Genomic DNA, 27,959 nt, shown 5'->3' with positions numbered 1-27,959 from the left:
CGGCTCCTCCAGGCCCGTAGTGACCCCGCCTCGTCTGTTCCGGTCCCCGGCCCGCGGCTGCGGCGCTGACGTGGCTCCTGGAAGTGGGGCTGGCGTGGGACCGCCATGTTGCAGCAGGTAAGGGGCTGTGGGCGCGGAGAAGAGGGCCGCGGCAGCTGGGCCGGGCCTGCAGGGTCTGAGGGGCGCGTGTTGAGCGTCCGGGGCCGCTGCCCGAGCCCGAGGAGGAGCGGGTGGGCGGCGGGCGGGGCGGCCGGGGGCGGGGCTGGGGTCCGGGCTGCGCTGAGGGCCGGCGCGGGTGTGAGAGGCGCGGGGTCGCGCCCGGGCGGGCGGCCGCGGAGACGTCGTGTGTGGCCGGGCGAGGGGAGGGGGGCCGCCGCCCGAACGTGGGATTAGGGGACCCTCCCCCCCGGCCTCGCGTTCAAGTTTGTGCTGTCACAGCAGCGTTGGAGGTGGCTGGTCCACTCCCGTGTCCGCATCTCTGCCCCTCCGAGCTAATTACAGCCCTCACGTGTAGGACCAGAGGTTAGTAAGAATCATTTCTTAGTTTCTTCCTATTTTTAAAAAAGCTAAACTTTTAGTTAGATTTTGTAGGCGTTTTTTCGTCTTGAGGGGTTCCTGTGGCCCAGGCACTGTCCTAGGCCCCGGGGAAGGGCTGCGAACCGCACAGACGATTTCCTGCCCTGAATCGGAGGGTGAATTGGAGGGTGCCGGGGGTGTGGAGGCAAGATAAGTTAGAAGACTGAAGGTAGTTTTCACACGGCGATCACAGAGCCGGGGTGATGTGATAGCAGGTGTCTGCGAATAGGACAGCCTCGGGATTTAGGGTCGGAAAGCACCGCTCCGGGGAGGAGACCTGAGTGGGGAAAATCGGGTGATGGTCTGCACCTGCGCCCCGGCTGAAGGAGGCTGGAGAAAAATGGTCTGCACCTGCGCCCAGGCTGAAGGAGGCTGGAGAAAAACGGTCTACACCTGCGCCCCGGCTGAAGGAGGCTGGAGAAAAACACACTACGTCGCTGACTGTTCCCACTTAAGCTTGTGGCCAGGCACCTCAAGCCAGCCCTTAGGGCCGCCGGGCAGTCGTCACCCTGCCCCCTCCGTAGCCCCCTCTCCCTCCCACCTAGGCTGCTCTCCAGGGCTTCTCCCTCAGACCTGCAGCGTTTCTTCCTGATCTGCTCTCAGCCCCTAGCCTTGCTGCTCGTTTCACTGAGAAGATGGAAGCCATCGGTGTCCACACCGCCTGCCATCTCCAGCTTCCTCGTAATCTCCTGTTTACTCTGCCTTTGTTTTATGTAACTGCACTGTCTGTGCTGCATTTTTTTTTTTTTTTTTGATGTGGACCATTTTTAAAGCCTTTATTGAATTTGTGCAAAAACAGTATTGCTTACTTTTTTTTTTTTTTTTTTTTAATGTTTTGGTTTTTTGGCCACGAGGCATGTGGGATCTTAGCTCCCTGACCAGGGATCGAACCCACACCCCCTGCCCTGGAAGGCGAAGTCGTAACCACTGGACCACCAGGGAAATCCCGGTGCTGCACTCTTAAGTCGAGCCCTTTACTTGTGCACTGGTTTCCATCCCCTCTTGCCTAAAGTACCCCCAGAGAATTCTAGCCTGTCGCCAAGGTGGAGACCACTGGTCTCATAGATGTGAATCCATTTAACATTTTCTAGCTTCAGCTGTCACTCCACTCTTCCACCTTCATTTAATACGAGGGCTTTCCCCATACGTACTCTGTGTGTTCCCACTTCTGTGCCTGTGAACAGATACCTAGTCAAGGGGCCAGAGGGAGCTGGAGGCCCAGCGGGTAAGCTCTCCTTCTGGAAGCCTCCCCACGGCCTGGTCCTTCCCTCTGCTCCTGTTTGCACTCACGTTACTTCTGGCAGTGATGACAGTCTGCCACGTGTCGTAGGTGGTTGCTCCTTTGTTTATTCACTCATGCCTTCAACAGATACTGTAGCGCCTGGCCTGGTGCTGTGCTAGACACTAGGATTTATTACAGTGCAGGGACGGAACTTGCCCTCCAGTAGCTTGGAGTCTAGGAGGAGGTAGGAGGAGTAGACGTGCAGTACGAATATCCCGAGATAATTGTTCAAGTGGAGATTTGCCCAAGTGCTGTGGGAACGTGGGAAGTGGGGTGCCTGGGGATTTCAGGGCAAGTTTCTCAGCTGTTGCAGTGTTTGAGCTGAAAGTTGAAAGGTGATTTGGTGTTTGCCTGCTGGTCCGCTTCGTAGGGGGTGGGGAAGGGAAGAGCTTCTGGGTAGAGAGAGCATGAAGGGCAGAAAGGTGGGAGGGCCCGAAGTGTTTTCCCGAGAGCAGGTCATAACAGCGGTGCTGTAGTGCTCAGTGGGAGGGAGCGTTGTCAGGAGGTGAGCACGGGGTCAGGTCATGAGCTGCCATGAGCTCTGGTTTGCTGTGCCTCAGGGATTGAAGTCTTATCCTGTACAGGGAGGGGTGCCGCTGGACAGTTTGGGCAGGGGGGTGACATGGAATGCTCTCCACTTAGGGAGATACTCTGGGTAATGAGGGGCTGGAGTAGAGCGGGGGTGAGACCAGAGATGGCAGGTGAGTGTGGAGGGGCTGGCACTGTGAAGGGGTGAAGGTGTGAAGCCTGGCTGAGGCTGCAGGTGAGTGGCAGTGAGCTGAGGTGCGAACCACGTAGAGACCTGAGGTTGAGGAGGGAAGGGAAGTAGAGGACAGAGGGAGGTTCAGCATCAGGACTTTAAAACATCTCTTCACGCTGTAAAGGGCACCTGAAGGAGCTTGCATGCTGATGGGAAACATCCACCAGGAGGACCTGCAGATACAGGAGACTGTAAAGGGAAGAGTGATGGAACATGCCCCCAAGGAGGCAGGAAGAGAAGGGATTCTGCCTACAAGTAGCTGGTTTAACCTTGGAGGAAAAGGGACAGAGTTGTGAGAAGGGGTCGGGAAAACAGGGCTGCAGTCAGATGATTTTGTGGAGGAGCCAGAGACAGTTTATCTCGGCAGCCTCCGCCTTCTCTGACCTGGGAGAGCAGCCTGACGGTGGCTGCCTTGAGTTTGCGCTTGGCAGCTTCTTGGGTGGGATGGAGACGGCAGGTGCTTGGGTTGCAACGTGGGGTTTGGCCAGGTGATCAGGGTCGGGGGAGGGAATTCCCCCCCCCCTTCCCTAGGCTGTGAGTTCCAGGTGGCCGTGACCGCGTCCTACCGTCGTCTTCCGTATTGACTAGCGTGCTGCCTTGCATGTAGTAGGCATGCAATACGGAGTTTCATTCTGCTTCATGGATGTTTGCTTTTCCTATCAGGACAGTAATGATGACATTGAAGATGTTTCACTGTTTGATGCAGAAGAGGAGACAACTAGTAGGCCAAAAAAATCCAAAATCAGGTACGACGATAAGTTACAAGACTCGGGTTAGTGTCTGGTGCTGTTCTGTCCATCGCCTGGTGCCAGCGACGGGGTTCGGGGCAGAGTGGTTGTGATGTGCTGGTGAATATTGTGAATTGCTGCTTTGCTCTTTAGCCTGAGGTGAGGTGACATCTCACGTTTTCCCTGGAAATAATTGACATATGGCATTTTACTCAATACTGAGTTTTCAAATCTGCAAATCCAATTTTTTGAACACTGGTGTTTTTAATTCTGACTTTTGTACCAAGAATGCACCATTTCTTTAGATAGTTTCTGTAGATATATTACATTTTGATTATGCAAATTTCAGGATTGTATCTTTTGTATCAGCTAGTGTGAGAATATCAAGCCAAATATATTTCTATTCCAAACTTAGTTATCGCTAAAGAAATTCACTTGATGAAATCAAATTCTACCTGAACCTTGAAAGCATCTCTAAGTGAGAGATGCTCGTCACAAAAGACCACTTATTATATGATTTTGTTTATGTGAAATGTCCAGAATAGGCAAATCTATAGGGACAAGAAGTACATTAGTGGTTGCCTAGGACTGGAGAAGGGTGGGATTGGGGTAAATGGGGGGTGACTGCCCATGGGTTTAGGCTTTATGTTTGGGGTCATGAAGAGGTTCTAAAATTGATTGTGTGATAATTGCACAATTCTGTGAGTATACCAAAAATCACTGAATTATACCCTTTAAATAGGGGAATTGTGTGGCGTGTGGATTATATCACAACGAAGCTGTTGATAAAACAGCAACTATGCCTGATGGTTACTTTGTCTTAATGCCTGAAGTGATTTCTGAGGGCCTAGAAATTCTTAGGGCATGATTTTGAGACATGTGAAAATAGCAGTCAGTCCTAAGACTGTAGTTTCCTAATTCCTCTAAGCTTGGTAAAATTTCTTGTTATGTATTTTGTGAAAGTTTATAATCAATGAGGTGTTAAAGTCACGTTTACATAGTGTATTTTCTGTGACAGCAGGGCCTAGTCAAATAATGGGGCTTATGAAAAAAGAGAGGTAGGCGGTTTGCTTCTTCCTCAAGTCATCTTTTATTTTGACAAGACTCTGCATGGTTCTGCTATGGCTGAAACATTTTCATCTACATCTGCAGTACCTGTTGTAAATGTAATTGCATTTCTTTTATTATGTTTTGGTTTTCAGACACCCAGTGGCATCATTTTTCCATTTATTCTTTCGAGTCAGTGCAATTATAGTCTATCTTCTCTGTGAATTGTTCAGCAGCAGCTTTATTGCCTGTATGGTGACAATTATCTTGTTGTTGTCATGTGACTTTTGGGCAGTCAAGGTAGGTTTGATTGTTTTTATTTTAAAATCGTATTTATATGATGAGATTGAATGACGTGTAAACAGTAAAAAAAAAAAAAAAAAAAAAAAAAAATGACACTTAGCATTTCCGATTGGTGTTAATTTATCTTTTTGTTACCTTAGGGCTCACCTGTGTCAAAGTGCCAGTTGTGGCAGATCACGTGTAGGTTTACTGACTTGTCTGTGCTTTATGTTAACCTACATCAGCTTTAAAGTTAAACAAACAAATAAAAATGTGACCAGCAGCTACCGACTACACATGTTACTTGTAATGCTCACCACTGGTTTCGCTTCAGGGTCACCTCCGGCTCTGCCGTGTATGATTTCTAGATAAGACCCCAGGGTAGTTTGTCCGCAAATACTCAAGTACCGACCATTGCAAAGGCTCCTATGTGAGCTTGAGGGCAATGTCTCTCAGCCAGGGCCAGTTTTGCCCCCCAGGGGGACGTTCGTTTGTCAGTATCTGAAGATATCTTTGGTTGTCACAACTGGGGGTGGGGGAAGTGTGCTATTGGTGTCACACGGGTAGAGGACAGGGTTGCTGCTAAATATCTTAAGGTGCACACACAGGGCAGCCCCCCACGTCAAGGACTCATCCGGCCCAAAATGTGGGTAGTGCTGAGGCTGAGGGATCCTGTTGTAGGGGATAGAAAAGAGTGTAAGAAATGGTTCAAACTCAGAGGCAGTGGTAGGTAGAGGGATGGATGGATGGAGAGATAGGTATATAGATAGAGGGGCATGTGGTAAAGTAACTATGATAAAATATTAAATGTAGACACTAGGTGATAGGTATATGGGTATTCACTGTAAAACTTGACTTTTCTGTGTATTTGGAAATTTTCATAATAAAATGGTGGGAAAAATTGAAGGCAAAAAAAAAAAAAAGGCAAAAGCTACTTTTGGAATTTGAGATATGTATATTGATTCAAAAACCAGTAAGATATTACAGGTCTGCTCATGCCCACCAACCCAGCCATTTTTAGATCTTTTGATTGTTACAGATATCAGAAGTGGTTGGCTTGGTGGTGGCCAGTTTCCGTAGGCCACAAAATGCTGAGAATAAAGATTACAAAGGTCTGTTTCCTGTAGGCTTTTCTTTTGTACAGTCTTCTTTGCCTTGTATTTCTTTGAATTTCTTCTGTTGCTTTATGCTCTAAAGTGTTTACTGTATCCAGGTCACAGTTTTATTTTGAGGAACGTTTCTTTTTGTTGTTCATGTAATTTCTGCTTAGTCAAATAGAACACCACCTTCAGTCAGTTCTTCCTGGTAATTTCCAAAAATTATATAATTAGATCCTTGTGGGTTTAGAGTTTTAAAAAGTATGGCCAGAGGGAGTTCCCTGGTGGCCTGGTGGTTAGGATTCCGGGCTTTCACTCCGTAGCCTGGGTTCAGTCCCTGGTCAGGGAACTGAGATCCCGGGATGCAAGCCGCAGCACGACCAAATTAAAAAAAAAAAACAATGTGGCCAGAAAGTATATTTTCTGATAACATTTTTTTTTTAAAACAGGGGCTTAAAAAATACCCTTTCATCTGTGGCAGAATTACTTACAGATATGCAGACAATTGAGATATGAAATTAAGAAGTCAAGAATGGGGAAATTATTAAATGGACTTGGGGAAGGGGGTGTGCAGGGTTCTGAATGTAGTTAGAACAGCAGTGTGTCGTAGTTGTAAATCTCAAGGCAGTTGTCAAAAGGAAATAATTATTAAAAAAAATAAGAGATAAATAAGATAAAGTTATTTAAAAATTGAAAAGAACTTAAATGTTATAACCCATATGGGGCTTTTGTCTTATTCTTTATTTTGAGAAATATAGTAAAAAAAGAATAAATAGTTGTTTTCAAATCTTTATGGTAACTGTTAGTAAAATTTAAAACATTGTGTGTCTTCCACAACATTGGAGAAGACAGGAGCAACTAAAACATACATCAAGAGAAGAACAAAGCAAGCGTCCAGGCACCTGAAATATCACAGGGCAGAGTGCAAGGGGATGGGAGCAGTAGCAAATTAGTTGCAGCTCTAGATTTAATTTGATTAAACCCTCTTTTTAAAGATAAAAATTCTTAGATTTGGTCAAAAATCAAAGTCCAACCCAAAAGATCTAACTATAATTGTAACATTAGAAAAAGCAAAAGAAGGCAAAGATAACATAAGACCAATTCAAACAAAAAGAAACTTGACATTGTATTATTATCAGATAAAACAGAAATGAGAGTAAGACAGCATTCAGTGGAACAAGAAAGGTCAGTTGATGAGTCACAGTGAGGATCATTCACAGGATGACATCACATCAAACGATAGTGAAAAACTACTAGAAACACTAGAGAAGATGGAGGAACACTGTCGTGACAGAAGTCTTAACAAACCACTGCCTTTACAGATCAAAGCGACAAAAAATACATAAGGTTTGAAGGATCTGAATGAAATAACAAGGTTGCTTTCATAGCAGTATTTGGAACTCTGTATGTAGGGGCATAATACCTTCTTGTTCAGTTCCTGTGGAACATTTACAGAAGTTGACTAAATATCACTATGAAGAAAATCCAAAGAAATTGCCCAAAGCAGCTACATTTTCTAGTCCAGTACAACAGAACTGGAGACTAATTAAAAAAAAAAGGTTGTCAAAATTGGGATTTTTAAAAAGAGCCATTCTGCTAAATATCTTGGCTTAAAAAGGAAATAAAAACTGTAAATATAGATTACTTACACCTTAATGATAATGATCATCTACATTTAAACTTTTGAAATGTGTCTAAAGCTGAATTCAGAGGAAAAACAATAGACAAAAGGCTTTTATTAGAGGTCTAGAAGTTTCAAAAACAAAAATAATAAGCTTGAGAGAAATTCGGACAATAAACTAATAATGACAAAAACAACAAGTAAAGAATTGGAAAATTGGAAAATGGGAAAATGGAGGAATTTGAGACTATTCTAAGAGCTGTTATTTGAAAGTGCCACTAAAATAGACCTCTGGCTGTTCTCGGTCTTCTTTGCCAGCTCTTCTCTTTTACTTAACCTTTGATTGGTAGCATTTCTACAAAACGAAGTTTGGTCTCTAAGGCTCCTCCTCTTCTTCTCCTTCTGTATTCCTTTCATTATGTTAGGGAAGCTATCACAGCAATTTGTTACATTAGCTAAGAGGGAAAGAGCTTGGTGCATTTCAAGTACTGAATGAAGGTCAGTGCCTATAACCATAGTCTTCGTTTGGGCTGCTGTACAGAATACCAGAGACTGGGTGGCTTACAAACAATAGGAATTTATTTTTCCGAGTCCTGGAGGCTGGAAATCCAAGATCAGGGTGCCAGCATGGTCAGCCTCTGGTGAGGGCCCTCCTCCGGTTCCAGACTGCTAATGTCTCGTTGTATCCTCACATGACTGAGAGCAGAGAGAGGGTGAAAGCTGTCTCTTGACTCTTATGAGGACACTAATCCCATTCACAAAGGCTCCGCCCCCATGGCCTCATCTAATCCTAATCACCTCCCAGAGGCCCCCTCTTGATACCGTCACTTGGTGATGGGGTGGGGGCAGAGTTTCAACCCATGAATCTGGGGGGACACAGTATTCAGTCCATAACCTTTTTTAGAGATACATAGTTATAAAGTATATGTAGCTGTGGTCAGGATATATAGGAAAAAGTAGGTCCCAGTAGCTAAAGAGCAAGGGGTTTAGAAACACATTAGGGAACTGGAGAAAGGACAAGAGTTCGCGAGGGAAAAGAAGGGTAATGTTTATGGATGTGCTGACCCTGTCACCTCTGCCCCTGTGGGGCCTGCCATTGCCATTTTATTTACTCTTTTGTCCAGGCCTGGTATGTAGTGGTCTTTAACTGGATATTATGGCGGGAAAGCTGATGATTTCTTGTTTGTGAACTGTTACACTAAGATACGATGTTATGGTAGACCTGTAAATAATGTTTTTAAAATGTGTGTGCATATATTAATCTTTACCAGAATGTCACAGGTAGACTAATGGTTGGCCTGCGCTGGTGGAATCATATTGATGAAGATGGAAAAAGCCATTGGGTGTTTGAGTCCAGGAAGGTAAACTGCTTTTGTTTTGTTTTGTTTTTTTTTTTTTGAGCGTCATTCAAAAAATTATGTGTAGATACATTTGAGTATTTAAGGGTCAATTACCTAAACACTTCAGCTGCATGTACACATAAGGGACCGCCCCAGATCGCTTGGCATGGTATAGCAGCACAGAACCAGATGGCCTTAAAACTTGCCGTGTGTTTCTCTTTAGTTCCGACTAGAAACGGGGCGTGTCCAGGAAAGAACCCTGAGAGGGCTTGGGCTCAGGGTTTATGTCGCGTGCTTAGCTGCCTCCCAGGGGCTGCTGCTGAAGGGTCTGTTTGGGACCCTCCGCCCGGTGTGCCTTGCCTAGTGTAGCTCCCTCCACCGGTTCCGTCTGTCCTTGCCCCCGGGGTCCTCCTCCGTTCGTGCGCAGGAGAAGGGAAGAGGAGGGTTGCAGCTGGATAGAAAACCTGAGTCAAGCAGGGAGCAGTCTGTTCTTCAGGGTGCGTCCTCAGAAGCCCTAGGGGACCTTGCTGTGTTTCGGGTTAGCCTGCTTATCTGCAGTGGAAATCAGTTTGGGAGCCAGAGGACAAAGTTCCTGGAGACAGCGCCAGTTAAATTGCTTGCCTTCTGCTTGCAAGGGCCCTGACTGGGACTCCTCAGAAAGCAGCTTTGTGCCCAGTGAGCCCAGAGTCCTTTATCTTATAAAATCTACCTTGGAAACCACTCAGCGCCCTTTTAAATTCCTGGGTGTTGCTGAGACATTCTGGTCATTGTCCGGAGTCCCTTGACTCCATTTCTTCCTGTGGACCCTGACTTGACCTTTTAGTCTCCAGGATGACCATAGCCTTGATTTCCTGAATCCTCACCTAAGAAGGCATCTTTCAAAGCTTGCTTATGAATAATCAGTGAAAGTGCAAGAAGGATTGACTAGAAACCTGTCAGAGGCCACCCTTACTGTCTTGGGTGATGACAAACTGTCCACCCTGCCCTGAAAATGAAACATTCTCGATTTAAAACAAAGTACGTTAAGACCAGTTCCAAAAATTGCAGTAGTGGTAGATCTACTGTTTTGTTTGAGGGGGATTGTGGGGCGGGGGGTAGGAGTTCTAACCTGGGACTTGGGTTGTCTGTATTAATTTATTTGAATTTGAGGGTAAGGGGTTTTTCATTAAAAATGTTAAACTTTTTGCTGATAAGTATCACAGAACATTGGTTATTAAATTCATGTTCTTTTGTAGGCCTCTTCTCAAGACAGTAAAACTGTTTCAGAGGCTGAGTCAAGAATCTTCTGGTTAGGACTCATTGCCTGTCCGGTGCTGTGGGTAATATTTGCCTTTAGTGCCCTCTTCTCCTTCAGAGTGAAGTGGTTGGTGAGTATCAGTGTGGAGCTGTCAGTGACCCACTAAGGTGGCTGGTGGACCACCTGTGTTAACATTAGGGGCCCGTCCTGAATAGGCAGCTTCATCATGTATTTCCCAGGTTTGGTTTCTCACCTCTGCTTTTCTCTAAGTGCAGAGAGCAGAGTCCTGTGAAAGACTCCATCTCACCAGTCCTCCAAGTGCTTAGCAGAATTTGATTTTGCCCATCTTGTTCAGTGATTACCACATTTATCACATAATCTTGTCGGTCGGGGATGGTCAGTAAACTCCAAACATGCTTGGCTTGGTTTGGAACTAACAGAGTGGTCTTTTCTGAAAATACTGGTTGGTAACCTGTTCTGGTTATCTATTGCAACAGTCATTTTATGATCTCTCGCAGTTTCACTGGTTCAGAAGTTTGGAAAGGGCTTGTCTGGAAAGTTCTGGCTTGGGATCTTTTGTACTTGTGGTCAGACAGTGGCTGGGGGCTGGTGAGGCTTCTCCTCTCTGTGGGGTCCCATGGCCTCTCACGCGGTCTTTCCACATTGCTGGTTGGGGCTTCATTACAGGCGGGTGGCCTCATGGCCGTTAGACTGCTTACTCGGAGGGTCACAGCTCCAGTTGAGAGTGTTTTAGCTCACAAGCTGTATTACCTTGTACAACTGTATTAGTTTGCTAGGGCTGCCGTAACAAAGTATCACAGACTGGGTGGCTTAAACAACAGAAATTTATTTTCTCCCAATTCTGGAGGTCTGTCTCTTTGGCTTGTTGACTGTCTTCTCCCGGTGTCTTCACGTGGTCTTCCCTCTGTACATGTCTGTGTCCTAATCTCCTCTACTTATAAGGGCACCTATCATATTGGATTAGGGCCCACCCTAGTGACCTTATTTTTCCTTAATTCTTTAAAGACCCTGTTTCCAAATACAGTCACATTCTGGGGTCCTGGGATTATATATATATATAAACATATACATTTTGGGGGAACAAAGTTCAGCCCCTGACAACCACCTAGCCTCAGAAGTCACAGTATCACTTTTGGCACCCGTCCACATTCAGGAGAATGGAAATTAAGCTCTACAGCTTGATGGAGTAAGAAGGTTCTAGAAGAGCACGTGGAGATACAGTTGCTACCATCTTTGGAAAATATAATCTGTCACTTAGCCCAAACTGTGTCTTATTCTTTTAATAATTGATTTTATCTCACTTAATACTTATTGGTATCAGATGTATTTTGGCCTTAATTGTGTTTTTTCCCCGTTTTTAATATTTCCTTGTCTAGTTCGCTGTATAGGTTCTCTTTTCCTTTGTGCATACACGTACATAAATACTTTCCCTTTTGAGATTTGGAAGGTTTATTTTCTGTTTTTAGTTTTTCTAGTAGTTATCTGTACCACATAACCCTCTTTCATGAATTAAGAAATGTATTTAATGTATTGATTTCCTGCTGTGAAAGATGTAAAGTTAACATTCATGCCTTCTCCCACCTTTCCTCCCTGCTTCCACTTCTGGATTTTTGTTGGTTGTAGTCTTACTTTAGTTATTTTAAGTAATATACTTACTCCTGTTTTTTGACTTAGAGACTGTTTAGAAAGGGAATGAAATAAACACTCTTACGTTCCCTCCTTTGTTTCTTCCCTTTCTATGCCTGAGCTTTGTTTGTTCCAGTATTATTTTTGTTGTCAAGGTTTATAACAATTACCTTTTGAAACGGTATTTGTTACTGGTTGTTCAGTCTTTGATCTACTTTTAAATAAATTGATTCAGTCCTTTTATTGCAGCTTCTCCTTACCTCTTGGTTGGCTGAATTTCATTGTTGGGTGATTTTTTTCAAAAAACTTGTGGGTGTTGTTTTCCTTTGGCTCTGTCATGTTTAAGAATATGAGCCTGTTGACTTTATTCTTGAATAAACTTTTGTTTTTTCTTTTCTTTATGAATAAACTCTTTATGCTTGAATAAATTCTTTATTTCTTCATTCTTGAAAAAAGTTTCTTTATTCTTGAATAAAGAATTGGCTAAGTTAATATTCTTGGGTCACAACTTTTTTCTCTCACCATTTAGAAGACATTACTTTCTCATTTTCTAATATTGAATATTGTAGAGAAATCTGAGGCCTGGCTTACTTAACCTCTATGTAAGGGAGTGAATTGTTTTTCTCCCTGGACAAATAATTTTTGTTAATCATTCTTGAAGTTTTAAAATAGCATACATAACCAGATTGTCTTTGTGTTTATCTTTCTGTATTGCTTTTTCTGGAAACTGTGTGCCCCTCTAATATGCAGGCACAGGTTTTGCTTTGAATCAGGAAAATTATCTTCTTTTGTCTTTACATTTATTTATGTTCTGTTTTTTTGGTGTCTCTAATTCTGAGGTACCAGTTACCTCTGTGTTGGATCATTTTTATCTGTTCTCATCTACCATCTTAAATGCTTTCATCTCTCATCTTTTTCCTTTCTGGTTATTCACTCAGCACATCTTTTTAAAAGAGTCTGCCATATGCCAGAGCTGTCCTGGGCGCTGGGGATATGATTAAGGGCCTGATAAACAAGATAACTGCTCCGATAGCACCAGGTTCTAGTGGAGCAGAGTGTAGACAGACAGCAAATAAGGGTTGTTAGAAAGGTGATACAAGGTAACAGAGTGGAGAGTGCCAGGGAGACCGGAGTGGGCTGCTTTAGCAAGGGCTTCTCAGCGTTTCCTGAGCTCTGCCGGCTCCGTTTTCAACTCCTTCTGGTGTCTTGTCTTACCTTCATTCTCTTTGAATTCTTATCTTTAGGTTCTTCTGTAGGGTGACGTATGCTTCAGGAATGCTTTTATTTTGGTGGACTCTATTTCTTTTTAGAATCAATTCTTCGCCTGCCTTTTGCATACTGTGTTCCTTTCTTCTTTTGGTTTTCTGCTGTGGTTCTGCGTAGCTGCCTTTCCCTGTTCCCCTCCCCATTTTGCTCCTGTTCACAGTGGCAGCTCTGTCCAGACCTTCTCTTTATGCTGGTTTCGTGTGGGTGAGTTCTCCTTGCCTGCCTTCCTTGTTGCCTGAGACATCTGGGCTCTGCTGTGAGCTGCGGTTTGGTCGCCTGAAGGCGCAGGTGTGAGGAGGGGACCGCAGCCCTGCCGCCGGCTGCCTCGGCTGGCTTGCTCGGGTTCCTTCCCTTACGCAGTGGAGTTCTTGTTGCTCTGTCGTGGCTCTGCCCTTCTGCTTCAGATCGTTTGTGAGCCCCTGGAGCCTTCACCTCTCTCTGGGGAGGCAGCCCAGTCTTTCTGTGGCAGTGTTTCCCCTTCCCTAAAGCAGAGCCGGGAGAGGGGGGTGAAAGGCGGTTTGGGCTCCTGTTTTAAGACCACAGGGCAGGAAGGGGGCATCCCGTCCCTCAAGCTTCCGCACCCACTGTTCTCTGCGGTGATGGGCTTGATGACCGTTGGCCCTCCTGCCTCTCAGACCATTTGCTTATTCTAGAACAGGGCTTGGCAAACTGTGGCCTGCAGGCCAAATCTGGCCTTAGCCTGTTTTTGTAAATTTGTGTTGGAACACAGCCTTGCCTGTTTACATATTGCCTGTGGCTGCTCTGGGGCTAGAATGGCAGAGTTGAGTATTTGCAACAGAGACCATATGGCCTGCAGAGCCTAAAATATTTATCATCTGGCCCTTTACGGAAAAGCTTTGTAGAATATTTAACCGTGGGATCCCCTCATGTTGTTCTAATTAACTTTTCTTCAATGATATTTAAATAGTAGGCTTGCGTTTCTTATTCTCAATCCTTAGCGGTCTTAGTGGGTCACCTATAGGATTGTGGCCGCAAGGAAGAAACAACTCTGCTGAAGTGCATTTCTTCCTAGCGCTGTGTCCCCCTCTGCCCACTCCCCCCACCTCCTTGTCACAGAAGGCAAACCCCTGTTGGTTGCTACCTTGAGGCACCGGTTTGCTTTCTTAGAAGCCACTTGTTGCCCACACATTAGCATAGAGCAGAGACTCAGCTCTGTGTGCTTTCAGTGTGTTGAACTTGATCTATCTCTTGACCATTCTTTTGGAATTCTTAAGGAAATAGTTAACATTTGAGCCCCTTCTGAGTCTCATTTACTTTTTTTATATCTTTACTCACAGAACCATGGAAAATACTAGAGAATGGTCCCCCCACTGCACCCCCGGGGCTGGCACAGAGCATGTGTGTTGATGGGTGCTTGTTGGGTGGTGCAGAGCGCGTACTGGACGGGTCTGCTCTGGGAGGGAGGGCGCACGGGAGTCTCACGGCCACAACCCCCCTTCACAGAGCTTCCTCTTCCTGCTCTTTCCCGAGACAGTCTCCGCGTTTTGTTTATGGCAGAGAGACGGTCAGTCAGTGTCAGGCCCGTAACTGTTGGTTATTCCCCTCTCCCAGGCGGTGGTTATCATGGGTGTGGTGCTGCAAGGGGCCAACCTGTATGGCTACATCAGGTGCAAAGTGGGCAGCAGGAAGAATTTAACCAGCATGGCTACATCGTACCTTGGAAAGCAGTTTTTAAGACAAGTAAGTGTTCTCTGGATGTCAGGGCAATTTGGATGCGGTCAGTGACTAATGCAATGATGATTTCTAACTCTTGTAGTGTTTAATTTCTATGAAGTACTTAAAAAAAAGTTTTTTAAAGGGACATATTTATTTAAGTATGACATGATGATGATAAAGTTATTTTAATTTCGCTTTGGAGGCTTTTAGGGCATTCCAGAAATGTATTGTCGATATCCTGAAATTATTTTAAAACCAGAGGGATAAATGTTCATTGGTAACTTTTTTTTTTTAATTAGCTGAAGTTCAGTTGCTTTCCATTACTTCCGGTGGCTCTAAATGAACAATTTTGAAGAATGTATCAATATATTGTATGGTTTTAGGGTTTATAGTAAGAACAAGTTAGAAACATAATAAGCCCATATAGTTTTAAAGATTGTTTTAAAGTACTCGGTTTGTTTTTGAAGGATGTATAGGTTTTACTATAGTTCCCCGATATGAAGATTTAAATCGGAGTTTCCCATGGGGTAAGTGGTTTTCATAGGTAAATAGTAATTGGTAAAACCTTTGGGAAATTGATTAGGTCTTTGTATGAGTGATGTCTCGTGTTTGTGTTCATGCAGTAGGTTGGGCAGGTAACGTTATACAGGACGGTTACGGGTTCTCAACCTGGGACATGCATCAGAATCTCCTGGAGGGCTAGAGCACAGATTGTGGGGTCCTACCCCCAAAGTTTCTTATTTAGTTGCCCTGGGGCCGGGTCTCATAGGTCGCGTGTTTGCAGGTTCCCAGGTGGTACTGATGTTGCTGGTTCAAGGATTACATTTGTGACTAAAGCCCTGAGAGGCTAAGTGACTTCTCAGGAACATACAGAAACAAAGTGGTGCAAAGCTAGGGCTTAACCCAGCTCTCTTGAAATCCAGTGCCGTTTCCTGTACAGTTTCTCTTATATAAAAGTTAAGAAGTAGGGAAAATGAGGATTCTTGTAGGGACATGACTCTCCTCCTGAGGGGTTTTGCAGAGTCCCAGTATACCTTGCTGGGTAAAGTCCACCTCATGGTAATTGTCAAGTGTGTGCTTAATAGGTTTTTTTTCCCCTTACGATTACCAGCATTCAGGTGAAATTGAACCTTGAGCTTGACATACATGGACAGGGTCAGTAGACTTACACAGCACTTGGTGATGCTCTGCTCAAATGAGAGTGACTTGCTGGACATCTGGGTGGACCCATTGCTTTACTTCTCTAGCATGACAGTAATTTTTAACATAGTTGGGCCATGGGATGCCAGGTAATGTAGTAGCTGGCTGTGCTGGCAATTACGAAATGTTTTCCTAGTGCTTTAAATCTGGTATGTTAAGTAAAATAGCTTTTAGTGTTAAGGAGTTGTTTCTCTTTTGCAAGTAAAATAGCTTTTAGTGTTAAAGAGTTGTTTCTCTTTTGCAGACCACTGGAGACGATCAGACCTCCTGAAGAGAGTGAGGGAGCCTGCGTGTTCTTTCCATTGGGAACAACTGAAGGGGGTCTTGACTCTGAACCTTTAGAACTCAGTACCTATTGCAAAGAGGAGTGTTGGGTTTGTTTTTCCATTTTAAAGTTTACTTTAAAAAAAAAGGAAAAGTAGTTTTCATATTAAGTTTTTACTTTCTAGCATATGGGGCTTGAAGGTGTGGTGTAGCTAGAAACATGGTTAACATTTGGTTCATGGTGTACATATGTGTATGCACATAGTTGTGTAAGATCCATGGGTCTTAAATTAACGGAAGTGTTTGTGTTCATGCCCATATGGAATGGAGACCTTTGCATTTTGACCCACAGAACAAGAAGGACGTTCCTAGTCTATCTCAGAACTCTCTGTGTTTACATACTATTTCTGTAGATTATTTTAGGTTTTGCTTCCATGGTAAGAGTGAGCACTTTGGCTTATATATAGAGTTAGAAATATTTGTTAATTTTACACTTAATACATACTTCATGATGAAACTTCTTATCCTAGGCGTTTACAGGCAGGTAAAAACCAAATTTGGGCTATTGGTGTTAACTGGTTTCTAAAATTTTGTTTATTTTTATTTGTAATGAGTCACGTACTTAAGGCCCAGTTAACATAAAAGGAATTTTCGTAGTTTATGTTCATGGGATACGTAGGCATTGCTGCTGTTCTATTTATTTTTGGGGAAAGATAGCCAGATTTTACTTTGGAACCTTCCAGAAGCTCTTCAGTGGTCCTTGGCCTAATGAAATCTATCTTTTACCACTAAAAGAGTATTATTCTTATGTCATAGTGAGAATAATCATTTCGATACTTGGCATTGTAAATGCCTAGAAGACGTTTTATTTTACGAATCTATTTTTTTTCTTGCTATAATGGGGATATTGTAAATCATGTATTAATGGTATTTCTTAAAACAATATATGTAACGATCCGCAAACTATTATAGGCATCTGTAAATTCTGTTGTAGGTACTGTAAATTTTGTTTTAATGGGCAGATAGATTATTTTGTGATTGTATTTATACATTGTTAAAAATTTTTTGAAGATGTTTTGTTTAATTGAATGTATCTTATTGGCGTGATAGCTTTGAAGGTGCATAACTTTATATTTGTATAAAACTCTACTGCTTACAAAGCACTTTGACACTCGTAATCTCATTTGATCCTCACGACAAGCCTGTTATGTGTGATGCCGGTTTATAGGTGACGAAACAGGACTTCAGGTTATTGACTGACTTGCCCAAGGAGACACTGATTACAGGAAGACCCATCAGGACATATTACTGATTTTAGAGGAAATATTTGTCTCTAAATGTCCTTTCCTTTCGTACGAATCATTAATTTACTAAGTCATTAATTTGGTAAGTGCTTGTTTCCCATTTTATTTATACTTGTCTGGTGAGGAAAGTGGATGCTGCGTAAATGTTTTTATTTAACCTGAAAGATCTGGTGTCAGTCTGTAGAGCTGAGAGTCTAATGGGGGGGTTGCTCTTGAGGTAACTGTTGTTATTTGAGGCTGCAATCCTAAACCAAATATGAATTGAATTTTGGAATATGCACGTGGCAGGACCTACTGTTTATCCCCCAATATTCATTTTTCCCTTCTATTCATTTCCCACTTATTAGCCAGGACATGGCAACAAAGACAGGTTTTCCCAGATTTTCTTGCTGCACCTTGGCTACGCTTCCAGGAAGTATTCTTAGAAGGCCGGCATGCGCGTCCCCTCCCCTTTTCACCCCTCTTAGCTGAAATGTAGACAGAATAGATGGCGCTTGAACAGCTGTCATGGACGATGAGGTGGAAGCCTCATTTTGAGAACAGCAGAGAAATAAGGTAGAGATTGAGTTCCCTCTGATGGGGCCAGCAGCCCTGAACTGCCTGTCTGAATTTTTAAGCGAGAAACAAACTTCTGTCGTGTTTAAGTGTTATTGCTTTGGTTTTTCTGTTGCTACAGCCTAAGTGAATTCTTATCAATGCAGTATATTTTCAGCAACCCCCGTAATTGTTTCCATTAGTACAGTATTTGAGATGTAATAGTTCAGCAAATACATATTTGCTCTTTTCTCTGTGAGGTAATTAAGCTAATATTATAGATGCTAACGAGTCCAGCTGTTCCAGATGCTGTTGCTGTGTAAAAATTCACCCCAAAACTTAGCAGCGTAAAACAGTCATTTTATTACGCTTACACCAGCTGTGGGTCAGGAATTTGGGTGGAGCTCAGTGGGGACAGCTTTCCTCTGCTGCACAGTCTGGGGCTCGGCTGAGAGATTTGAAGGCTGGGTTTTGCACATTGGCCAGGAGGCAGGAAACGTCTGGGGGCATCTTCACGGGTCTGGAGGTAGATGGTGGCTGTCAGCTGAACCTCAGCCAGGTTGCTGGTTGGAACACCTACGGTTGTGGCCTCTGGGTCGTCTCTCTGTGGAGGCTTATCTGGGCTTCTTCACAGCCTGGCAGCTGGGGTCTAAGACAGGCTTCCCCAGGGAGCCAGAGAAGTGTGTGACGTTTTTATGACTAGGCTCGGGGTTCACATAGTGTCACTTCTGCCATACTCTGGTTGAAGCAGCCACTAAGCTCCCCCTGAGTTCACGGGGAGGGGACATAGCAGCCATCTTTGGAAAGTAAAATCTGCCACACATACTTTAAACGTTTCAAGACTGGAAAACTACTTGAAGAGACCGAGGGTAGCAGGTGTTGCTTTCTTTTTTATCTTCCCTGGTCAGCCTTGAGCACAGGTGAACTGACTGAATGGTGCAATTAAAATGAAAGTAACATTGCATTCTGTAGCCCCCAGTGTGCCTGTTGTTTGGCCCACAGCTCTGAAACATAGGCAGGGGTGTGTGTGGTTGTGTGGAGGTGATGGCACAGTAAGTCCACCATGGTGTCAGTACTGTGGCCCTTTAAATTTGTAAAACTCTTTAGAGCTCATTCAGAGTCCTTTTATGTCTATTACCTCATTTGATTTCCCCCGTAACCTCTAGAGGGAGATCACGAATAACCTCATGTTACAGATGAACAGCTAAGACGGAGAAAAGTAAAATAATTTACTGACGATTGCGTGTAGTAGAGACAGTGGTGCTCCCCAGTATTCCCTTTGTTCTCCGGTACTTCCCACCAGCTCCCTGATGAACTGAAGCTATGAGATCAGTTATGGCCCGTGTGATGTGAGTGAAGGTGACCTGCATCGCTTTTGGGTGAGGAAGGTGCAACCGATGTGAGAGTCTCTAATCTTTCTTCCCTTCTGTGGCAGCCAGTGGTGCTCGAGATGGTGCCTCGGCCAGCTGGGTCCCTGGGTGGCTTGTAGAGCAGAATCCCCCACCTGCTCCTGTTGGACGAATGGCGTAAGTGAGCAATAAACTTTTGGTGTGTGAAGTCACTTGATTTCCTGGTTAATTTGTTTCCATAACATAACAACGTAATAGCCTCTTCTGACGAATATAGGTGCACAACTGACAAGTAATACTCAGAAAACTTTTAAGTCCTAAGTCAGTAATTTCTCCACTGTTCCATGCTATTTCCTTTTGCAAGGAAAGAAATTGGAATCTGGTCCCTTAGTGCAGCGTCACCAATTCTAATCAGAACAGACAGGTGAAGTTGACCGGGTGAAAATTCAACTAGGAGCGTCCACCTCCATCTAAAGGGACAGGAGCTTCTCATTTCCAGCCACTTGTTGCCACTCAGGAGTGTGGTTCCTGTGTTGCTAGGGTTTTCAGTTTTTTAAGAGGAATGGAAAATCTGGATGTTTATATGAAATCTGATCGTTTAATGTTTGTAAATTAAACTTTAAAAGGAAAAAAAGAAAACATATGTGAAGTCAAACTAAGTATGTTTGCAGGTCAGGTTCAGCTGTGCTAACTTTTGTGGCAGTGCAGTGATGTTCAAACTAGTAGAGCTCTTTCTTCTAAGTCTTGTGTCAAAGCTGAATGAATATCTGTAATGAGCAAAGCAGAGCTGCTCTATAGGAAACAGGTTTGGAGGTTCTGGAATCACCCGCTCAGCCCCTAACTACCATTTTCCAAGGAGCCCCCGAGCCACTGTTTGCTGCAAACCACTGCTGGGAAGGTGAAACCAAAGTCTGCCTGGTCTTAAGGAACACGTTCTCAAATCATATGTCACATACATTTTTCAATTAAAAATAAAGTCAAAATAATATCAAATTCTTGTGAGAAGCAGGAAGCATTCCTTAAAACCTTAATATTGTTATTCTACAAGGAAAAGAGCAATCCTATCACTTCCTGAAGAAGTTAAATTTAGTGCCAAGAAAAAATGCAGTCTTATATATAACTTTTCCCCACTACGATTAATTAAAAAATAATAATTAAAGCAGTCATGGTCAGAAAACCGAAGGGCTACAAAGAAATGCAAGTCTTATCCGACTCTCAGTTCTGCTCCCCAGAAGCAAACATCTTCAACTGCTGCAGGTTTTGTATTTTGGGGTATTTACTTCCATACTAAATAAAATGCTTATTGTTCGTACAGTGTTTCTTGACTTTCAACTTTCTATAATAGCTGTTGGCTTCCTGCTAAGAAAACTGAAGATTTAACTCAAACCCCTGCCCCTCATATAGTTTGAGCACTTTTTTTTTTCCCCCACTTGGTTGTAACAGTCAAGGCTTAACATAAACCTCCATTTCTTATTCCTTAAGTTACCTGATGTTTAACTGTTTTCTCTATTAGTAATTTGTTCAACTGCAAGTAACAGGAAATTCCACAAATAATAGTGGCTTAAACAAAAAAAGGGTTTGTGTGTTTTTCTACAGAGGAGGTCTGAAAGTGGGCACTTGCTGGTGTTGATGCAGTTACTAAACGGTTCCTCAGAAAGCTGGTTTTTGTCCCCATGCTCATGGCCTCAGGGTCACAAGATGACTGTCACAGCTGAAGATGACTCATCTGTTTATAAGCAAGGAAGGAGAGCGGAGGTCCCCGTCCTATCTGTTTTCTTTTAGCAGAAAAGCAAGAGCTTTCTCAGAAACCACTGTAGACTTTTGCTTCTGCTTACTTACATCTCACTGGCCAAAGTGGTGTCACCCAGGTGTACGGAAGTCTGGAAAAGCAGGTATGAAGGGGGCACGTGGCTGCCTTGAGTAAAAATGAGGTTTTGTTAGGGGAGAAAGGAGAAAGGGACGTTGGGTAGGAAACTGGCAGCGCCCGCCGCATACTTCTCACGGGGGCTTTATGTAGAGGGCACCAGCTGCTGCTATGGCTGATGCTGTTGGCGCCGTTTCTACAGTAAATAAATAGCCTTGGATCTGGACGGCCTTTTTAAAGCCAACTTTCTATGCAAAGCCATTAAAGCACTATTTGGTGAAATAGTTCTGTGAGGGCGTAGGCTGCTGTACTCTTACGTTATATATTCTTACTTTAATGTGATTTGGGGGTTGGATTTAGGATATTTAGAGCCTACACCCTCAAGAGTTCTCTTGGGGTGGTGCCACCCCCAGGGGAGGGTGTTTTTGTAAATGTGTTAATCATTGGTTAGCACGCTGATTGGTTATTTTAGTGGGCGGAGGCCAGGGATGCCTGGAGCTTGTAGCGCATAGGACAGTCCTGCACAACCCCAAATTGTCCTACATCTCTATAGCTTCCATGTGTCCCATGAAAATCATGTACACGACAGTCTTGCTATAAAGAGAAAGGACAAGCAACCCCTGACAGCTGTCAGCTGGAGGCTGACCTGGCCCTTACAGCTAGGCTCTGGTGTTCTCTTTGAACGTGAGTAATTCTCTACGACACCAACATCTGGCAAGGCTGCTCCGTGACCATGAGGCAGCAAGACAAAAATGAGGACGCTTTGTAATCATGTTGGAGCATAGAAACAAGAATATCGTGCAAACCACAAAACATGAGCAAACACCCCCTCTCCTGGCTTATGCGGAGACTGCTGCTGCTGTGCTGAGTATGGTCTCAGACCACTCTGTTCTTCCTACCACCTAGATGAAGATTATTAAGATACCTACTCAGAATTGCTTTGCTTTCTGAAAGCACCCAATCTGGAGTAAAACTATGGTTCATGGAACCCTGCTTGAAATCCCCTAACACAGGCCCAAATTCTCTGATAAGCCCGTCCTAGCGCCCTTGTACTGAGACACCCCATGGTGTGTGGTCTTCCTTGTGCAAAAAGTGCTAATAAACCCACTTTGGTTCAACCACAGTTCTTTTCTGCGTGGTCTCTAGCTGGTGAGCATTGACACTGATTAATAATTATCTGAGCTTAGACTGTAAGTCCTTTTTTGTTGCAGATTTGCAGCACTTGACTTACCCAAAAACGCAACTATCAAGTGAAGGAAGGTTGTACTCTTTCAGTACCTTACCAAGAGTGTCTCACCAGTTTTCATGTCAATGTTGCTCATGGCATTTGAATTGCAAGTTAAAACCACTGCAGCTGCATTAGTCTGCTTTGTAGTGGCCACATATACGGGCATTATATGGATATTTGCAAGCACCCGGACTATGTGTCACATGCATTTACAGGATTTGCATGCCCAGGACAGACCCGAAAAGGCCCTAATCTCTCGTCTCTAGATGGTCTTGAGGCTCTGCACAGACAGGAAATAAAGGCTTAGGTAGAGTTGTAAACTTCTGTAGTGTTGAAGGTGTGCCCCAATACGCATGAGCCCCTCAGCAAAAGGCAGAAGACTTATTTCAGGTGCTTAAGGAAATATCTGCCTGATTATTAGCTGAAGACAAAGCTAACTGAGTAGAGATTTCAGTGGCTACATGTGACACAGAGTACGGATTTACAGAATTAGTTCTGGAAAGTCACTAAAAAACCTGCAGCCACCACCACAATAAGCATTAAAGGGAAGGGGCCACAAATCTGGTTTCCAGAGTCGCCACCTTATATTACTGAAATCGTCCAGTTTTCAACAACAACAAAAAATAAGACATGCAAAGAAACAAGACAGTGGCTCGTACACAGGAAAAAAAATTCAACAGAAACCTTCCCTGAGGAAGCCCAGACTTTAAATCAGCTGTCATATATGTTCAAAGAGCTAAGAGAGACTTTGGGCAAAGAACTAAAAGAAAGTAAGAAAATGAGCTATGAACAAAATGCAAATATCAGTAAAGAGATTAAAAATTTATAGAAAGGAAGCAAATAGAAACCTTTGGAACTGAAAAGTATGGTAACTGACATGAAAAATTCACTAGAGAAGTTCAACAGTCAGATGAAAGAGAACAATTGAAAATAGGCCAATTGAAATAATGCAGTTTGAGGAGGAGAAAGAAAGGAGAATGAAGAGTGAACATAGCCTAAGGGACCTGTGGGACCATCAAACATCAACATATGTGTTACGGGAGTCCCAGGAGACAAGAGAAAGGCAGAAAGAATATTTGAAGAATTAATGGCTGGAGACTTCTCAAATTTCATGAAAGACTTGGAAAAAAAAAAAAAACCTGCATTAATCTGCACTTCCAAGAAGTGCAGCAAATTCTAAGGATAAATTCAAAAGAGATCCACATCTAAACACGTCATAGTTGAATTGTCAAAAGCCGGTGACAAGAGTATTGAAAGCAGCAAGAGAAAACAATCCATCACGTATAAAGGATGCTCAATAAGATTAAAAGCTTGCTTCTCATCAGAAACCATGAGGTCAGATGACACATTCAAAATAGACTTTAAGACAGAATTGTTACAAGCGACAAGGACATTACATACTGATAAAAGGGTCAATCCATCAGGAAGACATAACAATTATAAACATATATGCACTTGACAACAGAGGTCCAAAATGCATGAAGCAAAAGGTCAGAGGATTGAAGAGAGAAAAAAATAATCATTATAACTAGTGGTTCACTATTAATAATTTAATGATTAAGTGAGATAATCCATATAAAATATTCAGCATAGTCCCAAGCATATGGTAAGCACTCCGTAATGGTAACATACTCAGAAAGGAAAACAGAGTTGCTTAGCTAGTTAAAGGTAGAGCAGTCAGGAGGTCTAATCCCTGGTTGAGTGGCTTCCTTATGATTTAGATTCCCATCCAGTATGTGACATGGAGAATTCAAATCGAGAAAAGCGGTCAGTTGCAGGAAAGAATGCTTATTCTTTTATTTTTTATTTTGCTTAGAGCAAGTTAGAGATTGTAAGATTATAAGCTGGTAACTTACTGTAGTGTTCATTTACAATTTATTTTCTATTCAGAACACATCTTGTTATTTATGTTTTTCAGATAGTTGTTGAAATCCAACAATGCTATGGACCAGTCTTCACGGTAAACATTTATTTTAGGATTATCGCCTTTCTCTGCGCGCCCTTTTCCTCTTTTGCTTGTAACTTGTGCATTGTCCACTAGATGGCAATACACCAACATAAAATGAAAAGGAAACAGCCATACTGTAGCATCTTATTTACTCGATTTAGTGGGAAATGATAGTTTTCCTGGAAAATTAGTTTGCAAATTGTGGGTTAGGACTAAATCCATGCTTCCTATTGTAGAATAAATTAAAACCAGTGCTGATGAATGAATAGATGCTGAATGACTAATTACAATCATATATTTAGTGCTTACAATGTACCAGACCCCGAGATAGGTACTGCATACAGGATATGTGTCTGCTTTCCTCATATCACCACCCCCCGCCCCCCACTGAACAGATGGGGACTCTGAGGCTTGGAGGGTCAGTAGCTTTCCCAGGGTCATACAACTAGAGAGAGATGAAGCCAGGACTGGTCAGTGGCAGGGGAAGATGATGAGTTTGAATTTAAGATATGCTGGGTTTGAAGCCAGTGTTCACATCCAAGTACCAGAATGCAATAGAAGCATGGAATTCTACCTTAGGATTGGGCAGAAGCTATGAATTTAAGAGGCATCTCTGCAGAGCAGAGTTGAAGCTGTAACAACATATGCGGGCTGTCTTGGGCAGAGTGTCTGTTAAAGAAAAAACAGCTGAAGTGTCATCCCCAAGGAGAAGGTGACGGCAGAGGGTTAGGGGGACGAGCACTGGAGGCAGACAGTCCCGAGTTGAAGTCCTGGCTTCACGCTTCCTAGCGGCGTGTTCTCAGGTGCGACAGGTGACCTCTTTGACCCCTTGCAGTAACCTCAGGAGGAAGATGCTATCTCCATTTTACAGGTGAGGGAACTGAGGCTTGCAGAACCTAAGAATTGCCCCAAGGTCATGGTGCATCTAGCGCATGACGGCTCTAAGATTCAGATCTGGAGAGTCCGACGTAGGCTTACACTGTTACGTACCGCATGTGATGCTCCCCCAATCATAGCGCGTAGGACGCTGGCTAGTAATGCCTTGTGTATGTGTGAGTCTCCTTGCACCAGTCAGAGGAACAGACTAGTAGGAGATATAAATGTGAATTATATCTATAGATCTATATCTGTATTTACATCTTACGGATTTATTCCTTGAAATAAATTCTCTCTCCATATCTATATCTACCTACCTAGTGCATGTACACTGACACACACACACACACACACACACACACACACACACACACACACACACACACACACACACACACACACACACACACATTTATTTCAAGGAACTGGCTTATGCAACTGTGGGAGCTGGCCCGTCCTGGTCGGTATGGTAGAACAGCAGGCTGGGACTCTCGATTAGGAGCTGATGTTTTGGTCTTGAGCCAACTTTCTTCTTCCTCTGGAAACTCTCAGTTTTGCTCTTAAGGCCTTTTAACTAATTGGATGAGGCCGATCCACATTATCAAGGGTAATCTCTTTTACTTAAAGTCAGCAGATTGTGGATGTTGACCACATCTACAAAATACTGTCACAGCAACACCTGGATTAGCGTCTGATTAAAGACCTGGGTGCTGTAGCCTGGCCAACTTGACACCTAAAACTAACCATCACTCTTCTCCAAGTGGTCTGCAAATACTGCGACAGCACGAGGCTCTCTTTCTCGTCGACCAATGCCAGGCACCCAGTGGCACCCAACAAGCCTTATTTGAGTGTGTACCGACGCTCCAACAGCCTGGGCGGAAGTGAACTTTCAACTGTAGACCTGGAGAGGTACAGATTTTCAGTGTCTTGAGTCACATGGTACTTCCTTTAGGGCCCCCTGGATTGAGCAGCAAGAAATGAAGATTAAGTAACTAATGGTCATTGCCAGCTGGGGCCGTGAGCAGGGCTGCTGCCACCACTGAGAGCTGGGTGGGGGTCCTTGTAGAATGCTGGCTGTATGCTCTCTCTGTTTTTAGGTTTCTGCTAGCACCTGTTTCCAGCCCCTGATGCTATTTGTCTTTGTCTGTTGGGATGAAGGCACAAAGTTTTTTAAGCAGCACAACCTGTGGGGTTAGGTAAGAGTGGATAACTGTGGATCTGTGAGTGCCTATGGTCACTGAAGGACCAGCCCTGCATGCATCCTTCTGAGGCCTGGCAGCCTCTTATAAAATATGGAGACAGGATAGTGGATGCCACCCAGATGGTGGAAGCATCCTCCAAAAATTAGGCTAAAACTGCAGTCCTTCGGGGAGCCTTCTTGGGCATCTGGTTTCATACCTCCCACCACTTCAGAGAGAATGGCATCACCTCTTACTTGAAGAGCATTTAAACACATCTTGGAACACTTGCTCACCTTCTCCTCTCTCTTCTCTGGGATCTCGTCATGCTGCCCTCCTAGAAGCATGGACGCATCCCTTCCTTAGCTGTATCTACAGAAGTAACCTGACGACAACCAAACTCATCTTGATACCCTAAGCCCTAGGACAGAGGTGGGCTGTGGCAGATGCTGCTCACGACTTGTACAGATTTCAGAAACCTTTTTAAAAAACAGGGGTGGTGGAGGCAGAATACCCGCCAGGACTGAGTTGTGTCCCCTCCCCGGCTACCCCAGTTCTATGTCGAAGCCCTAACCACTGTGACTATTGGGAGGTAGAGCTTTTTGGAGGTAATTAAGGTAAAATGAGGTCAGAAGGGTGGGTCCTAATCTAATAAGATTGGTGGCCTTATAAGAACAGGAAGAGAGAGATCTCTCCATGTGCACATGGCAAGGAAAGGCCATGTGAGGACACAGAGAAAGTGGCCGTCTGCAAGCCCAGAAGAGAGCTGTCATCAGAAGCTGAATACGCTGGCACTTTGATCTTGGACTTCCAGCCTCCAGAGCTGTGAGAAATGAATTTCTGTTGTTTAAGCCACCTCATCTATGGTATTTTTTTATGATAGCCCAAGCTGCCACTACAATACTAATCATAATGAATTGTAATATTTTAAAGCTTGTCTCATAGAGGATGTGAAACGAGCCAGAGAAGCATCAAGGAAGGAAATACTAATTTCCCTGAAGTCTTTATCAACTCCTAGAAGACAACAGGGAAAGGGCATTCTAAGTCAAAAGAATTCCTTGTGCAGGAGCGTGGAGCGTAGCATGCAGATGCGTGGGCATGCGCGCGCGCGCACACACCACTCTGTGCTACAGCCACGGGAGATACCTCATTGTTCTCCAGATGTGCAAGGCTTTGTTTAGCAAGACATCTTTTAAATATTCTGGCTATTTATCCCTTGTCCATGACATGTGTTCTGTAACTTCAATTTTAACTTGGTTTAGGATGTTTCTTGGCGTAACAGCTTTAAAAAAATATGTAGTCAATTTGTCAACCTTTCCTTTTATGACTTGGTTTTTCAGTATTCATTTAAAACACTTGTTCCTTAAGCAGTGCTTAGTGGTACTCTATATTTTCTTTTAAAATGACAGTGTAGCTTTTCATATTTAGCTTTTTAAATAATCCAGAATGTATTTTGGTATACAGTGTGAGGCAGGGATCTCTTTTTATCTTTCCCCAGATGGACAGTCAGTTGTCTCAGCACCTTGTACAAAACAGTTCAGATTTTTCTCTCTGATTGTAATGCTGCTTATGTCAAATATCAAGTTTGCCATATGCACAGGTCTATTTTTCTTATTTATTTGGAAGGGTGCTTTATATATTCTGGATACTAATC

The 27,959-nt window shown here is 43.6% G+C and overlaps 1 protein-coding gene across 4 annotated transcripts; it reads left to right on the top strand.

The window, feature by feature from the left end:
- Position 1: 1 nt before the first annotated feature.
- Positions 2–27,945, top strand: TVP23C (trans-golgi network vesicle protein 23 homolog C). Of its 4 annotated transcripts, none has more exons than XR_011071771.1 (10): positions 2–117; positions 3,282–3,364; positions 4,549–4,693; positions 8,665–8,754; positions 9,969–10,100; positions 14,456–14,584; positions 16,005–16,134; positions 17,253–17,410; positions 19,298–19,388; positions 24,222–27,945. XR_011071771.1 is itself a non-coding variant. In XM_068529707.1 (7 exons), exons 1-7 carry the CDS (start codon positions 106–108, stop codon positions 16,029–16,031), a joined length of 618 nt encoding a protein of 205 aa, XP_068385808.1. In that variant the 5' UTR covers positions 2–105; the 3' UTR covers positions 16,032–17,067. The 4 variants fall into 4 exon arrangements, 1 of the variants encoding a protein (XP_068385808.1); XR_011071770.1 differs by having other exon boundaries at positions 17,253–19,388; positions 24,222–24,263; positions 25,755–27,945; XR_011071769.1 differs by having other exon boundaries at positions 17,253–19,388.
- The last annotated feature ends 14 nt before the right edge of the window (positions 27,946–27,959 follow it).

The sequence above is a fragment of the Eschrichtius robustus genome, chromosome 20, assembly GCF_028021215.1.
Source record: "Eschrichtius robustus isolate mEscRob2 chromosome 20, mEscRob2.pri, whole genome shotgun sequence".
In the NCBI taxonomy this organism is placed as follows: Eukaryota; Metazoa; Chordata; class Mammalia; order Artiodactyla; family Eschrichtiidae; genus Eschrichtius; species Eschrichtius robustus.
Note: the sequence above shows the minus strand (reverse complement) of the source record. Positions and strands in the feature narration are given on the sequence as shown.

Coding starts and splice junctions, on each gene's coding strand:
- TVP23C (XM_068529707.1), top strand. Junction 4,694..8,664: donor GTGACTTTTGGGCAGTCAAG/GTAGGTTTGATT, acceptor AATCTTTACCAG/AATGTCACAGGTAGACTAAT. Junction 10,101..14,455: donor CCTTCAGAGTGAAGTGGTTG/GTGAGTATCAGT, acceptor CCCCTCTCCCAG/GCGGTGGTTATCATGGGTGT.